General features: G+C 46.1%; 1 protein-coding gene across 1 annotated transcript in view; it reads right to left on the bottom strand.

The window, feature by feature from the left end:
• Nucleotides 1–1,421: 1,421 nt before the first annotated feature.
• LCT (lactase) overlaps nt 1,422–18,703 on the bottom strand; it is a 48,997-nt gene continuing 31,715 nt past the window's right edge. Inside the window, exons 9-17 of the mRNA XM_003405859.3 lie at nt 18,045–18,313; nt 16,823–17,113; nt 13,186–13,384; nt 11,693–11,895; nt 7,363–7,472; nt 6,181–6,312; nt 3,589–3,812; nt 2,469–2,696; nt 1,422–1,642 (exon numbers count right to left, since the gene is read on the bottom strand). Coding sequence (XP_003405907.3) covers nt 1,422–1,642; nt 2,469–2,696; nt 3,589–3,812; nt 6,181–6,312; nt 7,363–7,472; nt 11,693–11,895; nt 13,186–13,384; nt 16,823–17,113; nt 18,045–18,313 — 1,877 coding nt within the window. The remainder of the gene's footprint in view (nt 1,643–2,468; nt 2,697–3,588; nt 3,813–6,180; nt 6,313–7,362; nt 7,473–11,692; nt 11,896–13,185; nt 13,385–16,822; nt 17,114–18,044; nt 18,314–18,703) is intronic.

Genomic DNA, 18,703 nt, shown 5'->3' with positions numbered 1-18,703 from the left:
CCAAGAAACGTCTTTAATACAAGTTTTAGATTTTTAGACCCTACCCCTACCTGACAGTGGAATATTTTGACAGGAACTTGCTGTAGACGTAACGGGATTCAGTTGAGGGTTTCTTACAGGAAACAAAATTTCAAGCAGATCAGTCTTTTAAAACCAGCCCAAAAAATTACTCTTTATTAAAAAGAAATTCTCCTAGACTATCTAGAAACAATATATGGACCGAATAAGTTTTTAAGTGTCATGCTGAGATTGTCTCCGTAGCACGTTCAAGGGTAATGTGCTTTTATGGTCTTATCACTACTCTGGATATGCTTGTGTGAATGGATAAACACAAAAAAGGAGCAGGTGTGCGTTCTTCCACTCCATCTCAAAAATATGCTTGCCAGAGAACAGCGAGACATGGTCCTTGGTCTGAAGAAGCTGAGCAGAGAAACATGCAGACTAGAATTCTGTTAGAATCGTGGTAGAATTGTGGTAGACTATGGACAAGCTGTAAGGAGGGACATCTACAAGCAATGCAGAGGAAGGAGTGTCTGCCCGGGGAAGTCAGGGAAGGTATGCAGAGGAGGAAGTACGTTGTTTAAACTGAGATTTGAAAGCATTTTCAGACGAAAGGGCATTCTAGGCAGAAGGAGTAGCATTTGCAAAGACACAAAGAAATGCAGTGTGGTCAAGGACTTCCTGGGATTCAGAACTACTGCAGATGGAGAGGAGAAAGGGAAGAGGGTAAGTGAAGATCAGATCACGTGGGCCTTGTGGGCCATGCTCGGGGTCCTTAGAAGTTGTCCAGTAGACAGTGGAGGGACAGGAAGGACATAAAAGGTGGCGATATGGGGGTGTGGGGAGGGGCTAAAAGATAATTAAAAAGATCATCTCTTTCTATGTGCTGTGATATCTTTACGCCAGGGAACATAAAGCAAGCAGAATGCTTTAATCTGATGGGAAAGCTAAGTAGAAGCCCCAGATGGTTGTGTGACTTTATAACTTCCAGGGTACCTAATTTCTCAAGAAGACGCAACCATTGGAGACAGGATATAGTTCACATTACCGTTTTTATTTTCCGAGAAGCAGGAGGTATGAGATATGAAGAGCTGTCAGGAGATGACGTTAAAGTCCAGCTGCACACTGAAGCAGGTTTCTTATAAAAAGAACTGCTTTGGTCTTTACTCATGTTTCCGCCTTTAAGAGCAACAACAGCCCGGTGAAGCGGCTCACAAAACCACTAGACCTGTTCAGTATCTGCACGTTTCCACAAGAGCCACCTGCAGGTTCCTCGCAGTGAATTCCCAATCAGCGGTAAGATGCAGAAGGTCTTTATGAAGTCCAGGATAGGCAGACTTCTGAGATCCCACTGAGCTTTGTGGGTGGCACACAAAGAAACAGCCTGCTTCATAGAACTTGTGGGTGTGGTAAGTTGTGGGTCAGAATGAAGAGCAAGCACTCAATTCCTGTTGGCCTGGCTGTGTTTCCTTTTGCTTAGAACGCTTACAGCATTTGTATGAAAGAAATGCCACAATACAGACTCCAAGAAGCACGAGAGAAAAGAGTGTGTATAAAGCTGTTTGTGCTTCTGCTGGACCTAGTGTTAGCCCCAGGAACGAAACTCCCTCCTTTCTCATGGGGCTGACGGTGGGAACGGCATCTAGGAGAAGACAACAGAGGGTGGTCCGTGCAACAGTACTGAGTTAGCCCTGCATCTATAATGACCTATATTAAGCCCAAGATAAAAACCTGTGCCATCGAGTCAATTCCAACGCATAGCGACCCTATCGAACAGAGTAGAACTACCACATCTTTTTCTTGTGTAGTGGCTGGTGGGTTCGAACTATCTACCTTTCAGTTAGCAGCAGAGCACTTAACCACTGTGCCACCAGGGTTCCTAAGCCCAAGATAGATGCTTGGAGTTCAGAGGTCACACAGGTACCCAAAATCTGTGTGGCCGGAGTTCATTGCTGAGGGTGAAAGTACACGGCCCCTTTCACTGTGTATTATGGGTCTCTGAATGAGGTTAAGCAATTATCAGAGTATCAGCAACTAGAATATAATCTAAATTGGACAATTGTCTCATATTTGTATACTAAGTCACACTTTTCAATCTTTCAACAAGTATTAGTTACCTGCATTGAATCAGGCACTACTTTCACAATCATTTTATTTGATTGTTGCAACTGTCCAGAGGCATTTGTCCAATTTCTCGCCTAAGGTCACACAGCAACAAGTTGGTGCCCGAGCTGGAAGGAGACTCTAGACCGGCTCATTACTGACCATTGCTCTGGTTTTTACATGTGACGTTAACCCCAAGCACACTTTGTTCTGCCACAAGAATGTTGAGCATTAAAAAGGTTGAATGAATGAAGGGGACGGAGGGGCAGGGAGGAAGGTATAAAGCAGAAGGAAATATACTGCAAAAAGCCCCTCCTTGAGCCCCTCACCCTCTGGCTTCAGTCCCTCCCGGAACCACCTCTCACCTTCCCACTGGAGACAAGGGTGAGGCCCTGCAGCAGGGTCAAGGAAGCCATTGCACCGGACTACGGAGGCGTAGAACTTGGCCGACTCTTTGGGGATCCTTGGCAGAGAAGGGTCAGTGTAGTTCACAAAGTGTAGCCCAAACCTCTCAGCAAAGCCTGCGGCCCACTCGAAGTTGTCCATCACACTCCAGGCTGTGTATCCTCGAATGTCCACCTTGTCCTGCACAGCTGCCCAAACACAGAGGCCCAAGCATGAGTTTGCTTGTCATGGAAGACACCTTTCTCCCAGGCCTACTGAAGCCGTTGTCCCCAACTGCTCTCCCACAATCCTGAGCTGCCAGATCAAGGTGAGTCTTGGCTTTCTTTGAGACAGTTGCCCTAGAGTTTGGATGTAATTGTTGGCTGGTCCTATATAGCTGAAGTTGCAGAGCCACTAGCAAATTTCTAGGAAGGCTTAGCCCTGAATAGGGATCTAAATCGCACTGGATCATTAAAACCCTCTGTGTGCATCTCAGGATGTTGGTCTTGGTCAGAGTGTTGATGCTCCTCGCTATGATAAATAGTCCTTGGATGGAAAAACTTGGAGCTGAAAGAGAATTTTCTGATTGTTTCCTTTGGCTGGTGCATTGCTCATTCTGTCTTTACTGAGTATTACTTACCATTCCCTTACTCTCAGTCCCATCCCAAGTTGTCCTGAGTTTGAGGATCTCACGCTCATCCCAAGTTGTCCTGAGTTTGAGGATCTCACGCTTTTGCTTGGGAAACAAAAGACCCTACAAACAAACACCCAGCCTACTACTCCTGGCCTCTGTTCAAACTCTCCTCAGGATAGCACTGCCGTTCAAACACAGGAAGGGGGAAGCAAATGACTCAGGCCAGGAACTAAGGTCTAGCTGATACCAGCTAACCAGGTTTGCTTGCTGACTGGATCTAGGAGGAATAAAACTCAGAGTATGGCCCCCAAAGAAAGGCTTACACCCAATAGGAGGGAGAAGTCTTCTCTTTCTCTTGTTCCTGGATGCAGGAGCAGCTCCTGGGTGCAGTATTACCCTACTGCAGGTGTTAGTGGGTGCCTCTAACAGTGAAAGGTTGATATGGAGGAAGGGTGGGCCTGTCGTACCTTTGAGTGCCTCATTGATATAACTGCGGAGATAGTAGACCCTCTCAGTGTCGTTGAGGTTTACTTCTCCCTGCTGGGACACTCCATTCTCTGTTATATAAATTGGCGGGTTGTTGAACTCCTCCTTTATCCAGTTCAGGATTCTCCTGAAGCCAAAAGGTGTCATCTTTAACCAGGAGGAGCCAGAGACTGGCCAAGATCGATCTGTAATGGAAGCAACTCCCCTGGGAGTTCAAAAACCAAAGATTAGGTCTCATTTTGTAAGTCCCAAGAGGCTCTTTGCACAGAACACAAAATATGACTGATGCTAGGAAAAAAAAGCCTTAGGTTTTGTCTAGCATTGAGTGTCATAACTCAGAAGAGTCCAATTGCCTCAAAGCCTCCTTTTTTCACTAGTTCTACCACTCCAGGCTGGTATAACTTTGAAAAAGCCGCTTAAGCTCTCTCTTGTTCTAGCTCACTTCCTGTCCAGGGGAATGGACTTGCTCATGGAGCCTAAGCCTGTGAGGGCTCTCTGTTGAGCAGACTACATTTCACACTAGATGTGGTAGGCTCTAGAGTCCCCGAGCTACAACCTTCCAATAGCATGCGAGGACTATGTCTTCAGAGAATGGGCCCCTAAGTCTACTTATGTCTAGTCAACTTCACACAGAGGTCACAGGTACAGCCATGGGCACCAAATTCAGGGTCCTCATTTGTGTGATGACAGCAGATGGGCTAGGACCTCCTTCAGGTGTCTAAGACCCTGATCTCTTCTCCAGTTATGGACGATGAGAGGGCCAAAAGATTCTGCCAAAAGAGTGGGTGCTGGGGAGACACAGATGTGTGAACATCACAGGATTCATGCATTTCATGTAAGGACTAGCTATTTGGATATTTCTTATACCCTTCAGGGGAAAAAAAATGTTTAGTTTTATCAGTAACTGGATTTGTCTTACTTAGCTGAACTGAATGTGGGCCATTTTGTAAGTCTGAGCAGAGGTCATTGGGTAGACAGTCCCAAGACTGATAAGACACCAAGAGTGTGGGGTAGGGGAAAGAGAACTAGCAGGAGGATGTCCTGGACCTGGGACCAGCAGGGAAGTCTCTGCAGGCCCCCTTGGCAAGTTTGGCTTTGGGGGTTTCAGGATGCAATGGGACTGTAGGGGTATTTTGTTTTCGTTTTTTGCATAGTAAAGTCTTTAGGTGATTACCAGTACATTAAATAATTACCTATAACAAGTTTTTGAATTCTATCATCCAGTAATTTTTACGAAGAAAAACTAAAAGCAGCCCAAACAGCTAGACTAGTATTTATTGTTCTAACCCTTAGAATTATTTTAAGGCTGGCTTAGCAGCAGTTACAAAATTACTATTTACTACTTTTACATTGATCTTCAAGAAAGCTTTAGGGAAATGAAATATTTAACCCATTTCTTCAAATTGTTTATCTATGGTAGATATTTAAGAAAGAAAAGTCAGTATCACTATATATGATTCAGCTAAAAGGCATGTGAAAGATGAAATTTTGGGGTAAGCTCCAAGTCTAAAAGAAAGTAGGTTCGCTACTGTCCAAAAGGTGAAGGGACCTACTATATAGTACACAGAAATAATTTAATGCCTTTTCACAAGAATGTGAATGTAGCTTTGCTAAAGCTTCATGTTCCATGTGAGAGCATCTAATATGCCCATCCATGGAACAGGCTTCCTTCTTCCCTATCCATTTAAGCAGTAATTTTCATAGATTTCTGGCCAGGTGTCGCAGACGAAGGTCAAGAGGTCATTCAGGACTTCATCCATGTTCTGCCGGAAGTGGGCCTGAAGGATAGTCATCTTCTCCTGGATCTCCACGTCAGCACTGCAAATGCCATGGGATCCTAGAGCCACAGCTTCCTTGACCTTGAACTTCTTCTCCCTCTGCAGGCTGTACTGTTCAGTGTCAGCCCGAGCGGGCCTCCGACACCTTGGTGGTGCACTTCGCCGCCTGCAGCTGTGACTCTGAGCTGTAGTTTGTTTTTAAAGAAGGATCGTAGACAGACTCAGAACTACTGATGTGGAAAGATGCTTGTTAGAAAGGGAACCAAGCAGTTTACTCATATGATCCCAGTTTTGGTCCAAAACAAACAAAAACAAAGAACTATATACATAGATAGAAAGATAAAGACAGATCATAGGTAGCCCCCCCATATATACTTCTGAAATGATACACACACAAATTCCTATTCATGTTTTCTAATGTTCCTACTTGTGTGACATAGAAGTAATAGTTGGATCTTTCCCCCCAAAAGGCGGGGGGGGGAACCCTTATTTTGATTGAAATATGTCTGATAAGTGAAACAAATTTGGCAATGAAAAAACACAAGGGGAGAAAAATATTTTTCTTTTACTTGAAAATATTTTAAAAATCAGGTTATGTCTGTCTTAATGGGAAGCACCCTGGAAATATTGGTCTTGCCTTCTCTCAAACTGACAGATTTTTCTGGCATCTCAGGAAATGGCAATCACCTTGCAAGCCCTGGAATGCAGCCGCAGGAGGCAGCTCCCCCAGGCTGTGCCGGCCTCTGTAATCTGTCTTTTCCACAGATTGCTCCAGGTGCCCTGTGGCAGGCTTACCTGTCTGCATCATAGGAGATCGAAGAATCAGAGTTGAGGTTGTAGGCCAGGACAGTGGTGTAGTGATTGAACCCGAAAAAGTCATAGGTGCCGTTGATCCTCCTCTTCTCACTCTCAGTAAACTCGGGGAGCCTGGGTGGAAGGAGCCATTAAGGGTCTGGGGCTTCAGGAAGAATCATGCTTCCAGAAGAGAATGGAATGGAATGGGGTGGGCTACATAGCAAAGTTTGGGGGAAAGACTCCAAGGCTGTGTTAGGAATTCGTATCTTCTGAATTCTTTTATTCTCCCTGCTTAGTTCGCTTGAGCTACTTTAGAGCTGTGGGTATGTCCCTATGGGACCGTCACTTGTCCCCTTCCACACACCACACCTCTAATCTCAGCTGGGCGACTCAAACCCAGAGTGTGGGCCTTGGAGTCAGACTGCCCAGTTTCAAAAGCATAGAGTCACCTTGCCCTAGTCTTTGTGCCTCAGTTTATTTGTCTTTAAAATATGAATAAAAATGTCAATAAAAAATGGATAAATGTTAGCTGTGGTCGATGTTGCTATTCCTTGACAGGAAGAGGGACGGGACCAGGCAGTAGGGCTGCATTGGTGCAAACCATTGCCACCTACTGGCCAAATAACTAAAAGCACACAGCTGGCTGTGACCAGGATCCCTGATGGCCCAGTGGCTGAGAGCTACAGCTGCAGACCTAAAGGTCAGCAGTTCAAATCTACCAACTGCTCCTTGGCAACCGTATGGGGCAGTTGTACTCTGTCCTGTAGAGTCACTAGAAGTCGGAATCGACATGACGGCAGCGAGTTTGGTAGTGGCCCATTGCTATCACACTCACTCATAGGTGATGAAAGAGGACTAGGAGGAGCTGGGGAATTGTCCTTGGAGTAAAGCAGCAGGGTTGCTAAGAGGTGGGTGCCCTTGGGAAAGACTCTCTGGCTGTTCTGAATAACAACTTAATAGCAACTGACTTTGGCCAAGCATAGAGCAGTCCCAGGCCCGGGGCCAAGAGCTTTACATCAGCAAGGAGGCTCAGATGTGAGGTAACTTGCCTGAGACGTGCTTCTCTGGTTGCAATGCCATGTTCTCTACACTGACCCCACGATCTGCCCGGGAGTCTTAGTTTAGCACCACAGTCCAGACTTCCTGCCGCACTCCCAGCTGAGGGTGGGCACAGGAACTTACCGAGACTTGCTGAGGCCTGCGGCCAAGCTCCTGTCGAGGATCCGGGTCTTCATCACCTCATTGTAATCTCCGTTCTTGAAGATAGGATGTGCAAACCAGCCTGCTGTAAACTGCAGGGGCGTTGGGGGACAGTCACGTGGGCCAAGAAGCAGCACCGGCCCTGCCCAGAGGTCACGGACCTCAGAGACCTCCCTTTTTCCCCACCCCCTAACCTTAAACTCTCATTTCCTCCATGCCTGTTTGCAGGTCGCACCCTAAGTGCCCACAGGTCTCTTCACCTGCCATCTCACTGGGGCAAGGCCGTGTTCTCGGTAGTTTCATCTTGAGGAGGACGAACTGAACTGAGTGCTGCCCTGGCACTCAGCAAACATTGCTTTGCCACCCTTCCACGTGTCCCATACCTGCTATCCACAGAAGACGAGGGAGAGATACCAGCCTGCAGGCCCCCCATTCCCTCTCCCTGTAGAGCAGCTGCTAGAAAAGACTTTTTCCTCTCAAAATGCCTATGGACCAAGCAGAACTTTCTGGGAAGGAGTGATTTGCAAGGCTTTCCTGTCTGCCCAGGCAAAAAATAATCTTCCATGGGCTTTAGGTTCACAGCCTTAAAGTGGGGAACTTTTCAACCTACTTTCGTTAATGAGGTCTAAGTCATCCTTAGAGTCCCTGGGTGGTACAAGTAGTTAACCAAAAGGTTGGAGGTTTGAGTCTACCCAGAGGTGCGTTGGAAGAGAGGCCTAGTGATACATTTCTGAAAAATCAGCCATGGAAAACCCTATGTGTCAAACCCTACTCCGACACATATGGGGCCACCATGAGTCAGAACTGACTGGATGGCAATTGGTTGGACCATCTTTATTCATAGAGGGAATACATGGCACCCCAACATTTTGATGCTGTGGATTTGAGGAGCTTCCTCTTCTATCTCTCCAAATCCTCCCCTCACCTGCCATCTGATTCCTAAAATGTGGGGTGGGGGTAGCCTTCCATTTTAAAGTCAGGGATGAAGTTTGGAATACACATTCCTCGCCAAAAGAGGCTTAAATGCACTCTAAAGTAACAAATCAGATCTTTTTGTGGAACCAGGTTTTAATAGTGATGTGTCTACCATAGTCTTGGGCTACAGTATCACAGTTCACCAGTAAGTGGTTCAATCTGATCTAACCCAAAAAACTCATTGTTGTGAAGTCGATTCCGGCTCATAGCGACCCTATAGGACAGGGTAGAACTGCCCCATAGGGTAACCAAGGCTGTACTCTTATGGAAGCCAACTGCCACGTCTTTCTCTCGTGGGGCAACGAGTGTGTTTAATCACTACCTTTCAGCAGCTGAGCACTTTAACCACTGTGCCACCAGGGTTTCTTCCATCTAATCTACCACCTAACATTTCCTAAGGTTTGGGGTTTTTATTTCAGTAAAACAAATGACTGCTCTACTTCTTGAATTCAGTGAGTCTGAAGTGAAGAATGCATTTATTTTGTCTCAAGCTTCCTTTTCTCTAGCTGGCTGTTGTGTTGTTGTTAGGTGCCATTGAGTTGATTCTGACTCATAGTGACCCTATGTACAACAGAACAAAACACTTCCCGATTCTGCTCCACCCTCACAATCGTTATGCTTCAGCCTATTGTTGCAGCCACTGTGTCAATCCATCTCATTGAAGGTCTTCCTCTTTCTCGCTGACCCTCTACTTTACCAATCATGATGTCCTTCTCCAGGGACTGATCCCTCCTGATGACATGTTCAAAGTATGTGAGGCGAAGTCTCACCGTCCTTGCATCCTTGTTGTGCTTCTTCTAAGACCAATTTGTTCGTTCTTTTGGCAGCCCATAGCATAGTCAATATTCTTCGCCAATGCCACAATTCGAAGGCATCAATTCTTTGGTCTTCCTTATTCATCATCCAACTTTCACATGCATATGAGGCAATTGAAAACACCATGGCTAGCTGGCTAGCAAACTGAAAATTTGGCTCTTGTTGGCATTTTCTAATTTGACCACCTTTGTCAAGCTCGCTTCTGAAGAGTTTGGCAAACCAAGCTCTGGCGTCCCCCAAGAAATTCAGAATACCACAGTCAGCCAGGCTCCAACACAAAGCCCAAAGTGGAACCATGGGAAGAAAGAAAGATCTTTGCCTTTCTTTCCTGACATTGAAAGGTGGGAAAGGGTGCCTTCTAACCCCTTCAGAGACACTAGCAGGAGCCAGGAAAAAGCTGAGCCATGAAAGAAGGCCATTCTTCTTTTCTCCTCTGGTCAAGGGCTCAGATTGAAATAAGGGTGGGCCATCTTGGCTCCTCCTTACTGGTGTCTCTACTTCCTAAAGCGAGGCAATGGGGAAAAATTCTTAGAACAAAATATGCATGTCTTTATGCTAAACTTGGAAACCCTGGTGGCATAGTGGTTAAGAGTTACGGCTGCTAACCAAAAGATCGGCAGTTCAAATCCACCAGGCACTCCCTGGAAGCTCTATGGGGCAGTTCTACTCTGTCCTACATGGTCGCTACGAGTTGGAATCAATTCAACAGCGATGGGTTTAGTTTTGGCTTTATGCTAAACTCATGGAATCGGCAAATTAGGGGCATTAATGAGTTTCACAGACTCTAAAGCTTAGAAGTGAGACTTTGTCTCACTTACTTTGGACATGTTATCAGGAGGGACCAATCCCTAGAGAAGGAAATCATGCTTGGTAAAGTAGAGAGTCAGCGAAAAAAAGGAAGACCCTCAATGAGATGGACTGATACAGTGGCTGCAACATGGGCTCAAACATAGCAATGACTGTGAGGATGGCGCACAACTGGGCAGTTTTTCTTTCTGTTGTACGTAGGGTTGATATGAGTCAGAACCAGCTCGACGGCATCTAACAACAATAACAAAGCCCCAAACTTAAGAAATTCTTAAAGGCAAAACCAAACCCATTGCTATCGAGTCAATTCTGACTCATAGAGACCCTAGAGGACAGAGAGTAGAACTGCCCCATAGGGTTTCCAAGGCTGTAATTTTTACAGAAGCAGACTGCCAAATCTTCTTCCCTTGGAGTGCCTGGGGGGTTCAAACTACCAGCCTTTTGGTTAGCAGCCAAGTGCTTAACCATTGTGTCACCAAGGCTCCTTAAGAAATTCTTAGGCTGGTATAAGTAAACTTAGATGGTGATACCTAGAGTTGAAGCATAAAATTGCAGCCCAGCTCTATTAGATACCATAGTCAAACCAGAGAGAGTAAAGAGATGGAATTTCTATTAATTAGCTTCAAACCAATGTTATATCCAATAAGGATTACATGCATAAATAATTTCATAAGACTAAAAAGAAAATCCCAAAGAACTTAAATTACTTTCATCACAGCAAACCTGTAAGGTGGGTAGGTCATGTCCATTTCGCAGATGAGAAAACTAAGTACAAAAAGATTAGGTGATTTTCCGAAGCTCACAAGATCTGGTAACAGCAAAACAGGGCCTAAATCCTAAATCTTCGATTTGCAATCTAATTTTATTACCATTAGACCACGATAGGCGGGCAAAACAGGCAAGCATAAGAATAGTTCCCAGAGGAGGACTTCTAAGTCAATTGGCATAATAAACTCTATTATGATAACATTCTGCATCCCACTTAGAAGTGTGGTGTCTGGGGTCTTAAATGCTAACAAGCGGCCATCTAAGATGCATCAATTGGTCTCAACCCACCTGGATCAAAGGAGAATGAAGAACACCAAGGTCACACGATAACTATGAGCCTGAGACAGAAAGGGCCACATGAACTGGAGACTTACATCATCCTGAGACCAGAAGAACTAGACAGTGCCTGGCCATAACTGATGACTGCCCTGACAGGGAACACAACAGAGAACCCCTGAGGGAGCAGGAGAACAGTCGGATGCAGACCCCAAATTCTCATAAAAAGATCAGACTTAATGGTCTGACTGAGACTAGAGGAATCCCGGCGGTCATGGTCCCCAAACCTTCTGTTGGCCCAGGACAGGAACCATTCCCGAAGACTACTCATCAGACATGGAAGGGACTGGACAATGGCCTGGAGAGAGATGCTGATGAAGAGTGAGCTACTTGTATCAGGTGGACACTTAAGACTGTATTGGCATCTCCTGTCTGGAGGGGAGATGGGAGGGTAGAGAGGGTTAGAAACTGGCAAAAGGGTCACGAAAGGAGAGACTGCAAGAAGGGAGCGGGCTGACTCATTAGGGGGAGAGTAAGTGGGAGTATGTAGTAAGGTGTATACAAGCTTACATGTGACAGACTGACTTGATTTGTAAACTTTCACTTAAAGCACAATAAAAGTTATTAAAAAAAAAAAAAAAAAAGAATAGTTTCCAGAGGAAAAACAGACCTGAAGGAATCTCTTGGCTGCCTCCACATCCTCCTGGTTGGAGGGGTTTCTAGGCTCAGCCCAGTCGCTGTTGATGGTGATGGAAATGATGCCACCTTGAGTGGTACGGTACACGTCATTATACAGATGCCAGGCTTCAGCATGCGCCTTTATAAGGTTGTGGCCAACAACATAGGGGGCAGTGCCAGGCCTTAAGGAGATTCCTGGAAACACACATGGATGTCAATGAAGAATGAATGTGGCTGAGATGTCTACTACATATTTGGGGAAAAGAGTATAGGTGTTGGAGTTAGGAAGATTGGAATTCAAAGCCTGGCTCCACCTCCTATTAGCTGGCTATGTAACTTTGGACAGGTAGCTCAGTCTTTCAGTAAAACGGGCACTGCAGAGTTCTTGTGAGAAGGAAATGGAAGAGTATATGTGAAGCCCCTGGCACTGGGCCTGGTGGGTGGAAGGCACTTGTTAAAAGTTGGTTTCTGTTCCCTTTTCCTCAGAAGAGGGACTCCTGTGTCTCAGGCAAAGTACTCAGAATGGTATGGCCATTCTGGAGCTTTTTAGAGCTCACTGTGAATAGGAGGGTTGAAAATACAGCTGCTGTGAGCAGCTGGCTTAAGAGGTTTCTTGAGAGCAAATGTAATGAGACAGCCCTCACTTGTGTATTGAGAGAATGGTCAACCAAAGTGCCAACCAAGTACCAAAAGTAGATACATCTGGTAAGGATTTGAGGCAGACCACCCCAGATTTCCCAGCATTTACATGTGATCCGAGGAATCACATGGATGAACACAATTTACTCTCATAAGCTCAGGATTAGGGGAAAGGAAAATTGGAGGTCTCTCAAGGGCAAGGACAGGTCCACAATCCCTTATGCAAACCCCTTAAAGTCAGAAGTGTTTTGGAATTAAAAAAAATATATTTTTTTTGTATTTTGGAAAGGTAATAAGTTAAATATAACCTTCAGAAGGGCCCAGGAAAGTTCTCCATAATCCAGCGTACTCATTCTCTGTATCAGAACTTTGGAATATCACACTAAGTGGGACAAAGACCACAGATAGCCTCATGTTGGTTCAAGTCTCATTTGACTATTGTTAAATGAGCTCAGGCGAGCCGGATAAGTGGTCTGAACCTTGTGGATCTGGGGCTGTGGAAGGCTAACTGTGGACCTGTATCACCGATGAATTCTCCTTTCCTGCCTCTATTAGACCATGTCTCTGGTCTAATAGAGGAGCTTCCCATCGGAGGCAGGGCAGAGTTACAGAGCAAAGAAGTAAAGCCACTGGGAGATGCTGAGTCATGAAATTCATGTTTCACAAAAGTGGCGTTGGAAAAGGAATCCCCTGTTCCCCCCCGAGGGGTCTCGAGGAAGAGGAAGGGTTTCTGGGCACTGCGGAGTCTTCTAGCCCTCTACACCCACGCCACCAGGATTTTATGCCTTCCTGCCTTTAAAAAGACGACACTCCAAAATGTTGACAAGTCAGGCCTGGGTTCTTTACCTGGAGCTGCTGTCCCGTAGCCATAGCCCTGGTTAGCAATGATAAAGGGTTCATTCAGTGTGATCCAAAACTTCACCTTGTCTCCCAGCCTCTGGAAGAGCACATCTGCGTACTCTTTAAACCGCTGGACAATGGTCTCATTCTCCCAGCCGCCAACATCCTGCAGCGCCTGCGGCAGGTCCCAGTGGTAAATGGTCACCTGTGAAAAAGCAAGATGAGCAGTCCTGTCGGCCCTGCTCTCCAGGCCCAGCATCCCTTAGGAAACATCCCTTATGGGAAGCCACTGAGGTTATATATGCCAGCATGAAGGCCCACTGCTAAAGCTCAGGATGGATGAGCTGTGGGACAAAAAGGCTGAAAGATTTTTTTTTTGAGGAGGGCAGTGCAGGGGGCAGCACAGCCAACGTAATAAATTCACATATCTGCATCAAAAAGTCTGGGTTGGAATCCCGGCTTTGCCCCTCTCCTAGCTGCATAAGCCTGGGCTCAGGTGCAAGCACCTGCACTTCATGGAGTCATCGTGGCCCTAAATCACACGGGAGAGCTCCAGCCAGGCACCTGAGAGACGGTCCGTAAGTGTCAGCTGTCAGTACAGTCAGAGATGGGAAGTGCTAGTGCTTCAAAACCTTCCCAGAAAAAGGCACTTGAAGTCTGACGGTCTGAGGGCCCCAAGAGGGTGGAGGCATTTAACTTGTTAAGGGACACCCCAAAGGACATCTCTTGACATGTCTGGAGGCCCTTCCTATGGCACTGGGAACCCTTCTCCAGTGTGGCCAGGCCCATGTGGTGGCCTTTCCTCTCTTCTGGCCTTCCCTCAAATGACCCCCAAGAAACCCCATCTTGACCAGGCCAGGCTCTCCACCGTCCTCAGCCTGACTGGGTCTAACCACCTTCAGCCCAGGGCTTTGCCTGAAATGGCCTTCCCCTGCCTCCCACCACCTAAACCCTCCTCTTTAATCAAGACCCACACATCCCTGATGCTTTCCCTGCCCACAGCATCTTTCCTTTTGTGGTGCCTCAACGCCCTCAAGCTCTGAGCTTGGCTCTGAGCCGCACAGTCTCTGATGCCGTTCTGGCGTTGCTATATGCAAAGAACCTCATCGTCCACCAGAAGGTGCCGTGTTGGAGGACAGCAGCTCTGCCATCTTCTCCGCCATCATTCACAGGATTCACAGTAACAAAGCCCAGACTAGCCTGCTCCCGCAGTGTTAGCAGAGATAGGACAGAAGGCCAGACAGCGGTTTTATTTGGGGCTGGGGAGAGGGGGGTTGTGTGCAGGGATTATGCTTTGGCTGAGGTGCACATCTCCATTTCCTTCAGCAGAGGAAACAACAGCTTCACAGAATTGTTACCCTTCAGTCCTTTGTTATAAATGGCCCAGGGGGAGGGGGAGTGTTCTTATGCTCCCAAATAAAAATTAAAAAATTTGGTAACAGCAAATGAAGCTCACAGTGAGTTTCTGTCGTCTTATTTATAATAATTTGTGGCTTAAAAACACATGCACCTGTGACCCAGCAATTCTCCTAGATTGATTCCTACAGACCAGCATTCACACATGTGAAATGATGTATGTCTACGGCTTCTCAGGAGTCCCTGGGTGGCACAAACAGTAAAGTGCTCAGCCACTAACTGAAAGGTTGGCAGTTCAAATCCACCTAGAAGTGCCTCAGGAGAAAGGCCTGGCAATCTACTTCTGATCAGCCACTGAAAACCCTCTGGGGTACAGCTCTACAACACACATGGGGAAGCCATGAGTCTGAATCAATTTGTCGGCAAATGGTTTGGTTTGGTTTTTATGGCTGCTTGTTGTAGTATTGGTTACGTTAGCAAGAATGGAAACACCCTAAACATCCATCAACAGGGAAATAATTAAAGTAGGATACAAACAGAACTCCACATAACTGTAAAAAAAGAAAGAAGCAGAACAGAACGCAGAAACTCTCTTTCCACTGATACACGGAAATATCTATAAGGAGTATTGTTAAAAGCAAGTGCCAAATGGCGGTCTGCTGCCACCATGAAAAGAAAGGGGAAAAGAAATATTCATGCCAACCTGCATACGCGTACTCATCTGTCTGCTCATATATGCAAAAGAAGGACGCACAAGAAACTGGCAAACATGGTTGTCTTCAGGGAGGGGACCCGGACGGCTGGGGCCAGGGCCAGGAAGGAGACTTTTCTCCGAGGACACTTAAGCTTTTTGAGTTCTGACGCATGTGAACTTATTGACAATTTAAAAGTTTAAAACCACATTTTGTGAAAAGTTTATTAGTGGCAGAATTTGGTCTAAGACTTTATTATAACCTGGTAGTGCAATTGTCTGGGAGTAGCTAACACTCACCTACCAGGGGCTGAGAGAGGGGAGAGTTGGGAGTTATTACTTAAGAGTTCTGAGTTTCTGTTTTAAAAAAAAAAAGGTTGCTGTTGAGTCAATTCCGACTCATAGTGACCCTATAGTTCACAGTAGAACTGCCCGCCAGGGTTTCCAAGGAGCGGCTGGCAGATTCGAACTGCTGACATTTTGGTTAGCAAGTGAACACTTAACCACTGGGCCGTCAGGACTCCTAGTCTCTGTTTAGAGGGATGAAAAACTTGGGAAATAGACCGTGGTGACAGTGGCACAACATGGTGAATGAAGGTAACTGATGGCACTGAACTGTATACTTAAAAATGGTTAAAGTGTGCCCGGCCACAACCGATGACAGCCCTGACAGGGAGCACAACAGAGAACCCCTGAGGGAGCAGGAGAACAGTGGGATGCAGACCCCAAATTCTCATAAAAAGATCAGACTTAATGGTCTGACTAGGACTAGAAGAAACCTGGCAGTCATGGTCCCCAAACCTTCTGCTGGCCCAGGACAGGAACCATTCCAGAAGACAACTCATCAGACATGGATTGGACTGGACAGTGGGTTGGAGAGAGATGCTGATGAGGAGTGAGCTACTTATATCAGGTGGACACTTGAGACTATGTTGGCATCTCCGGTCTGGAGGGGAGACGGAAGGGTAGAGGGGGTTAAAAAAAAAAAACACTGCCGTTAGAAACTGGCAAAATGGTCACGAAAGGAGAGACTGGAAGGAGGGAGCGGGCTGACTCATTAGGGGGAGAGTAAGTGGGAGTATGGAGTAAGGTGTATATAAGTTTATATGTGAGCGACTGACTTGATTTGTAAACTTTCACTTAAAGCACAATAAAAATTATTAAAAAAAAAAAAAAAGATGTTTCAGGCTTGCAAAAACACACGTTACTTCCATCTGGTAAATTGTAACTACTAAAATATTTATAAATATCACATCATATGTCTCATGTCACACATGGTAGTGATATTCAATTTTCATGTCTCCCAATTAAAAGCTATTATGTTTTATATATACACAGTCACACATTTGTGTACCTAACAGAAAAATAAACGATTTCCTTAATATCTCCACAGGGAATACTTTCTCATCCTGCCGTGCAAATAATGTAAATATAATAATGAAAGTGGTTAAAAAAAATGGTTAAAGTGACAAATATTTTGTGATATACAATTTTTACCACAGTAAACGTAAAAAAAACAAAACCCAGCATTTTGTTTGCGTAATAATCGTGGCCCCCAGCCCAGCTGGCTCCCCCGCAGGCTGCAGCCCACCTCACCTGGGGCTTGATGTCGGCAGCCAGCAGTGCGTCAATGAGCCGCAGGTAATAGTCCAGGCCGGCCTCGTTGATGTACCTGGTGGTTCCATCCGGGAGGACGCGGGACCAGGAGACGGAAAAGCGGTAGTGAGACACGCCCAGGTTCCGCAGGGCTGCCAGATCCTCGGCAATCTTGTGATAACTGTCACAGGCCATGTCTCCAGTGTCATCATTCTCCACTTTCAGAGGTGTGTGGGAAAATGTATCCCAGATGCTGAGTCCCTTGCCATCCTCTCTCCACGCACCTTCAATCTCAGGAAGACAAGACAGGTCTAATTAAGTCGTCCAGTCATGCCACACACAAGTTCCTTGGCCTTTCTGTCAGCAGGTGGGTCCCAACTCAGGGCAGAAGTTAGCATTGCCTTCCCTGGGAGCCTTCTCTGCCCATACTTCTGATTTCTGAACTGTCAACGCTTTCTGTACAGACACACGCATACACACACACACACAGCATCATCACACTGCATTACACAATTTTCTGCCAGCTGACTAGCTTCCCACAAGACCGTGGGGTCTAGGCATTTGTCTTTCATCTCAGTGTCCCAGTAATGGGGGCAGCAGTGCCTGGTGTAGGATGGGTGCTCAGTAAAGGTCTGAATGAACAACCTCCCTCCCTCCGCCGAATCACGACCAAACAAATCCCAGTGATACCAGGTGTGGAGGCAGAATTTCTGATCAGGACACGCATCGCTGTTCCTGTGCCTCTCATTTTTCCTCCCACCCATCTTCCGGGGAAACTACTTATAGTCTTAAGTCGTCTGACAAGTATATATTGTGTAATTTACTTTAAAATAGTTCTGCCATGTACGCGGTGTGATATTGTGTGATGAGACGAAGGCTGGCATTTGAATCAAGAATGCACATCCATGGCATTTCAGCAAAGAATCTTCGTATTTGCTTGTCTTTGTCCAAGCGTTTCTGCCCAGACTCCACCTGCTCCATCTTGCCCTATAAACACCTACTTCACACAGCCAACCAAATCATGCTGGTCTGGCCAAATTTGGGTATGAGAAGGAGCCAGGCTGTCAGCAGCACCCAGTACTTCCTTCCCCCAGGGTAGTCAACAGACTACTGAAATCCCTGCTCACACACCTGCCCTCCCCAGTAGCCCATCGCCTTGCCCAGAGCCTGGCACTCAGTAGGTATGCAGTGAATGTTTGTTGAACTGCACTGAGCTCCTCACCTGATATGCAGCAGAAGCTGCACTCCAGATGAAGCCATCGGGAAACCGTCCATACAAAAACTCGTCTTCCCTGGGCAGCGGCATGCCGTTGTTGGTAATGACCTCTGTGTAGTATGTAGCGGAGGTTCTTGCTGTTCGAGGCCTGTTCGGGTCGTTGAAATCAACATGGTACAGTCCAAACTTGACTGTGTAGCCATTTAGCCATTCAAAGTTGTCCATCAGAGACCATGCCACATATCCTCGAAGATCTACACCATCAAGCCTGTAGGCTGGGATCATTCCAAGGGGAGCAGAGAGGAGAGCTTTACACCATGAGGCAGGCCCTCCAACAAGCCCAGCCAACTCAACTCCTCAACTCCAAACAATACTTCTAAGCCATCAATTCTATACACAGGCGATGTTTGCCCTAATAGATAAGCAGATCATGTTGATTATCTTTCTTTTTGCTGGCACTAATGACCACATGGCAAGTATTAATGATGGATCTTTATAAAATTGGAATCTTTTGCTGGGGTAAAGGAACATGCCTCAACTTCAAAGATCTCAATGCACCTTCACGTTTTAAAAGTGAAGCACGGAAGTGTGAATTAGTGAGGTCAACAGTTCAAATCCACTAGGCACTCATTGGAAACCCTATGGAGCAGTTGTACTCAGTTCTA

Source organism: Loxodonta africana, chromosome 6, assembly GCF_030014295.1.
Source record: "Loxodonta africana isolate mLoxAfr1 chromosome 6, mLoxAfr1.hap2, whole genome shotgun sequence".
In the NCBI taxonomy this organism is placed as follows: Eukaryota; Metazoa; Chordata; class Mammalia; order Proboscidea; family Elephantidae; genus Loxodonta; species Loxodonta africana.
Note: the sequence above shows the minus strand (reverse complement) of the source record. Positions and strands in the feature narration are given on the sequence as shown.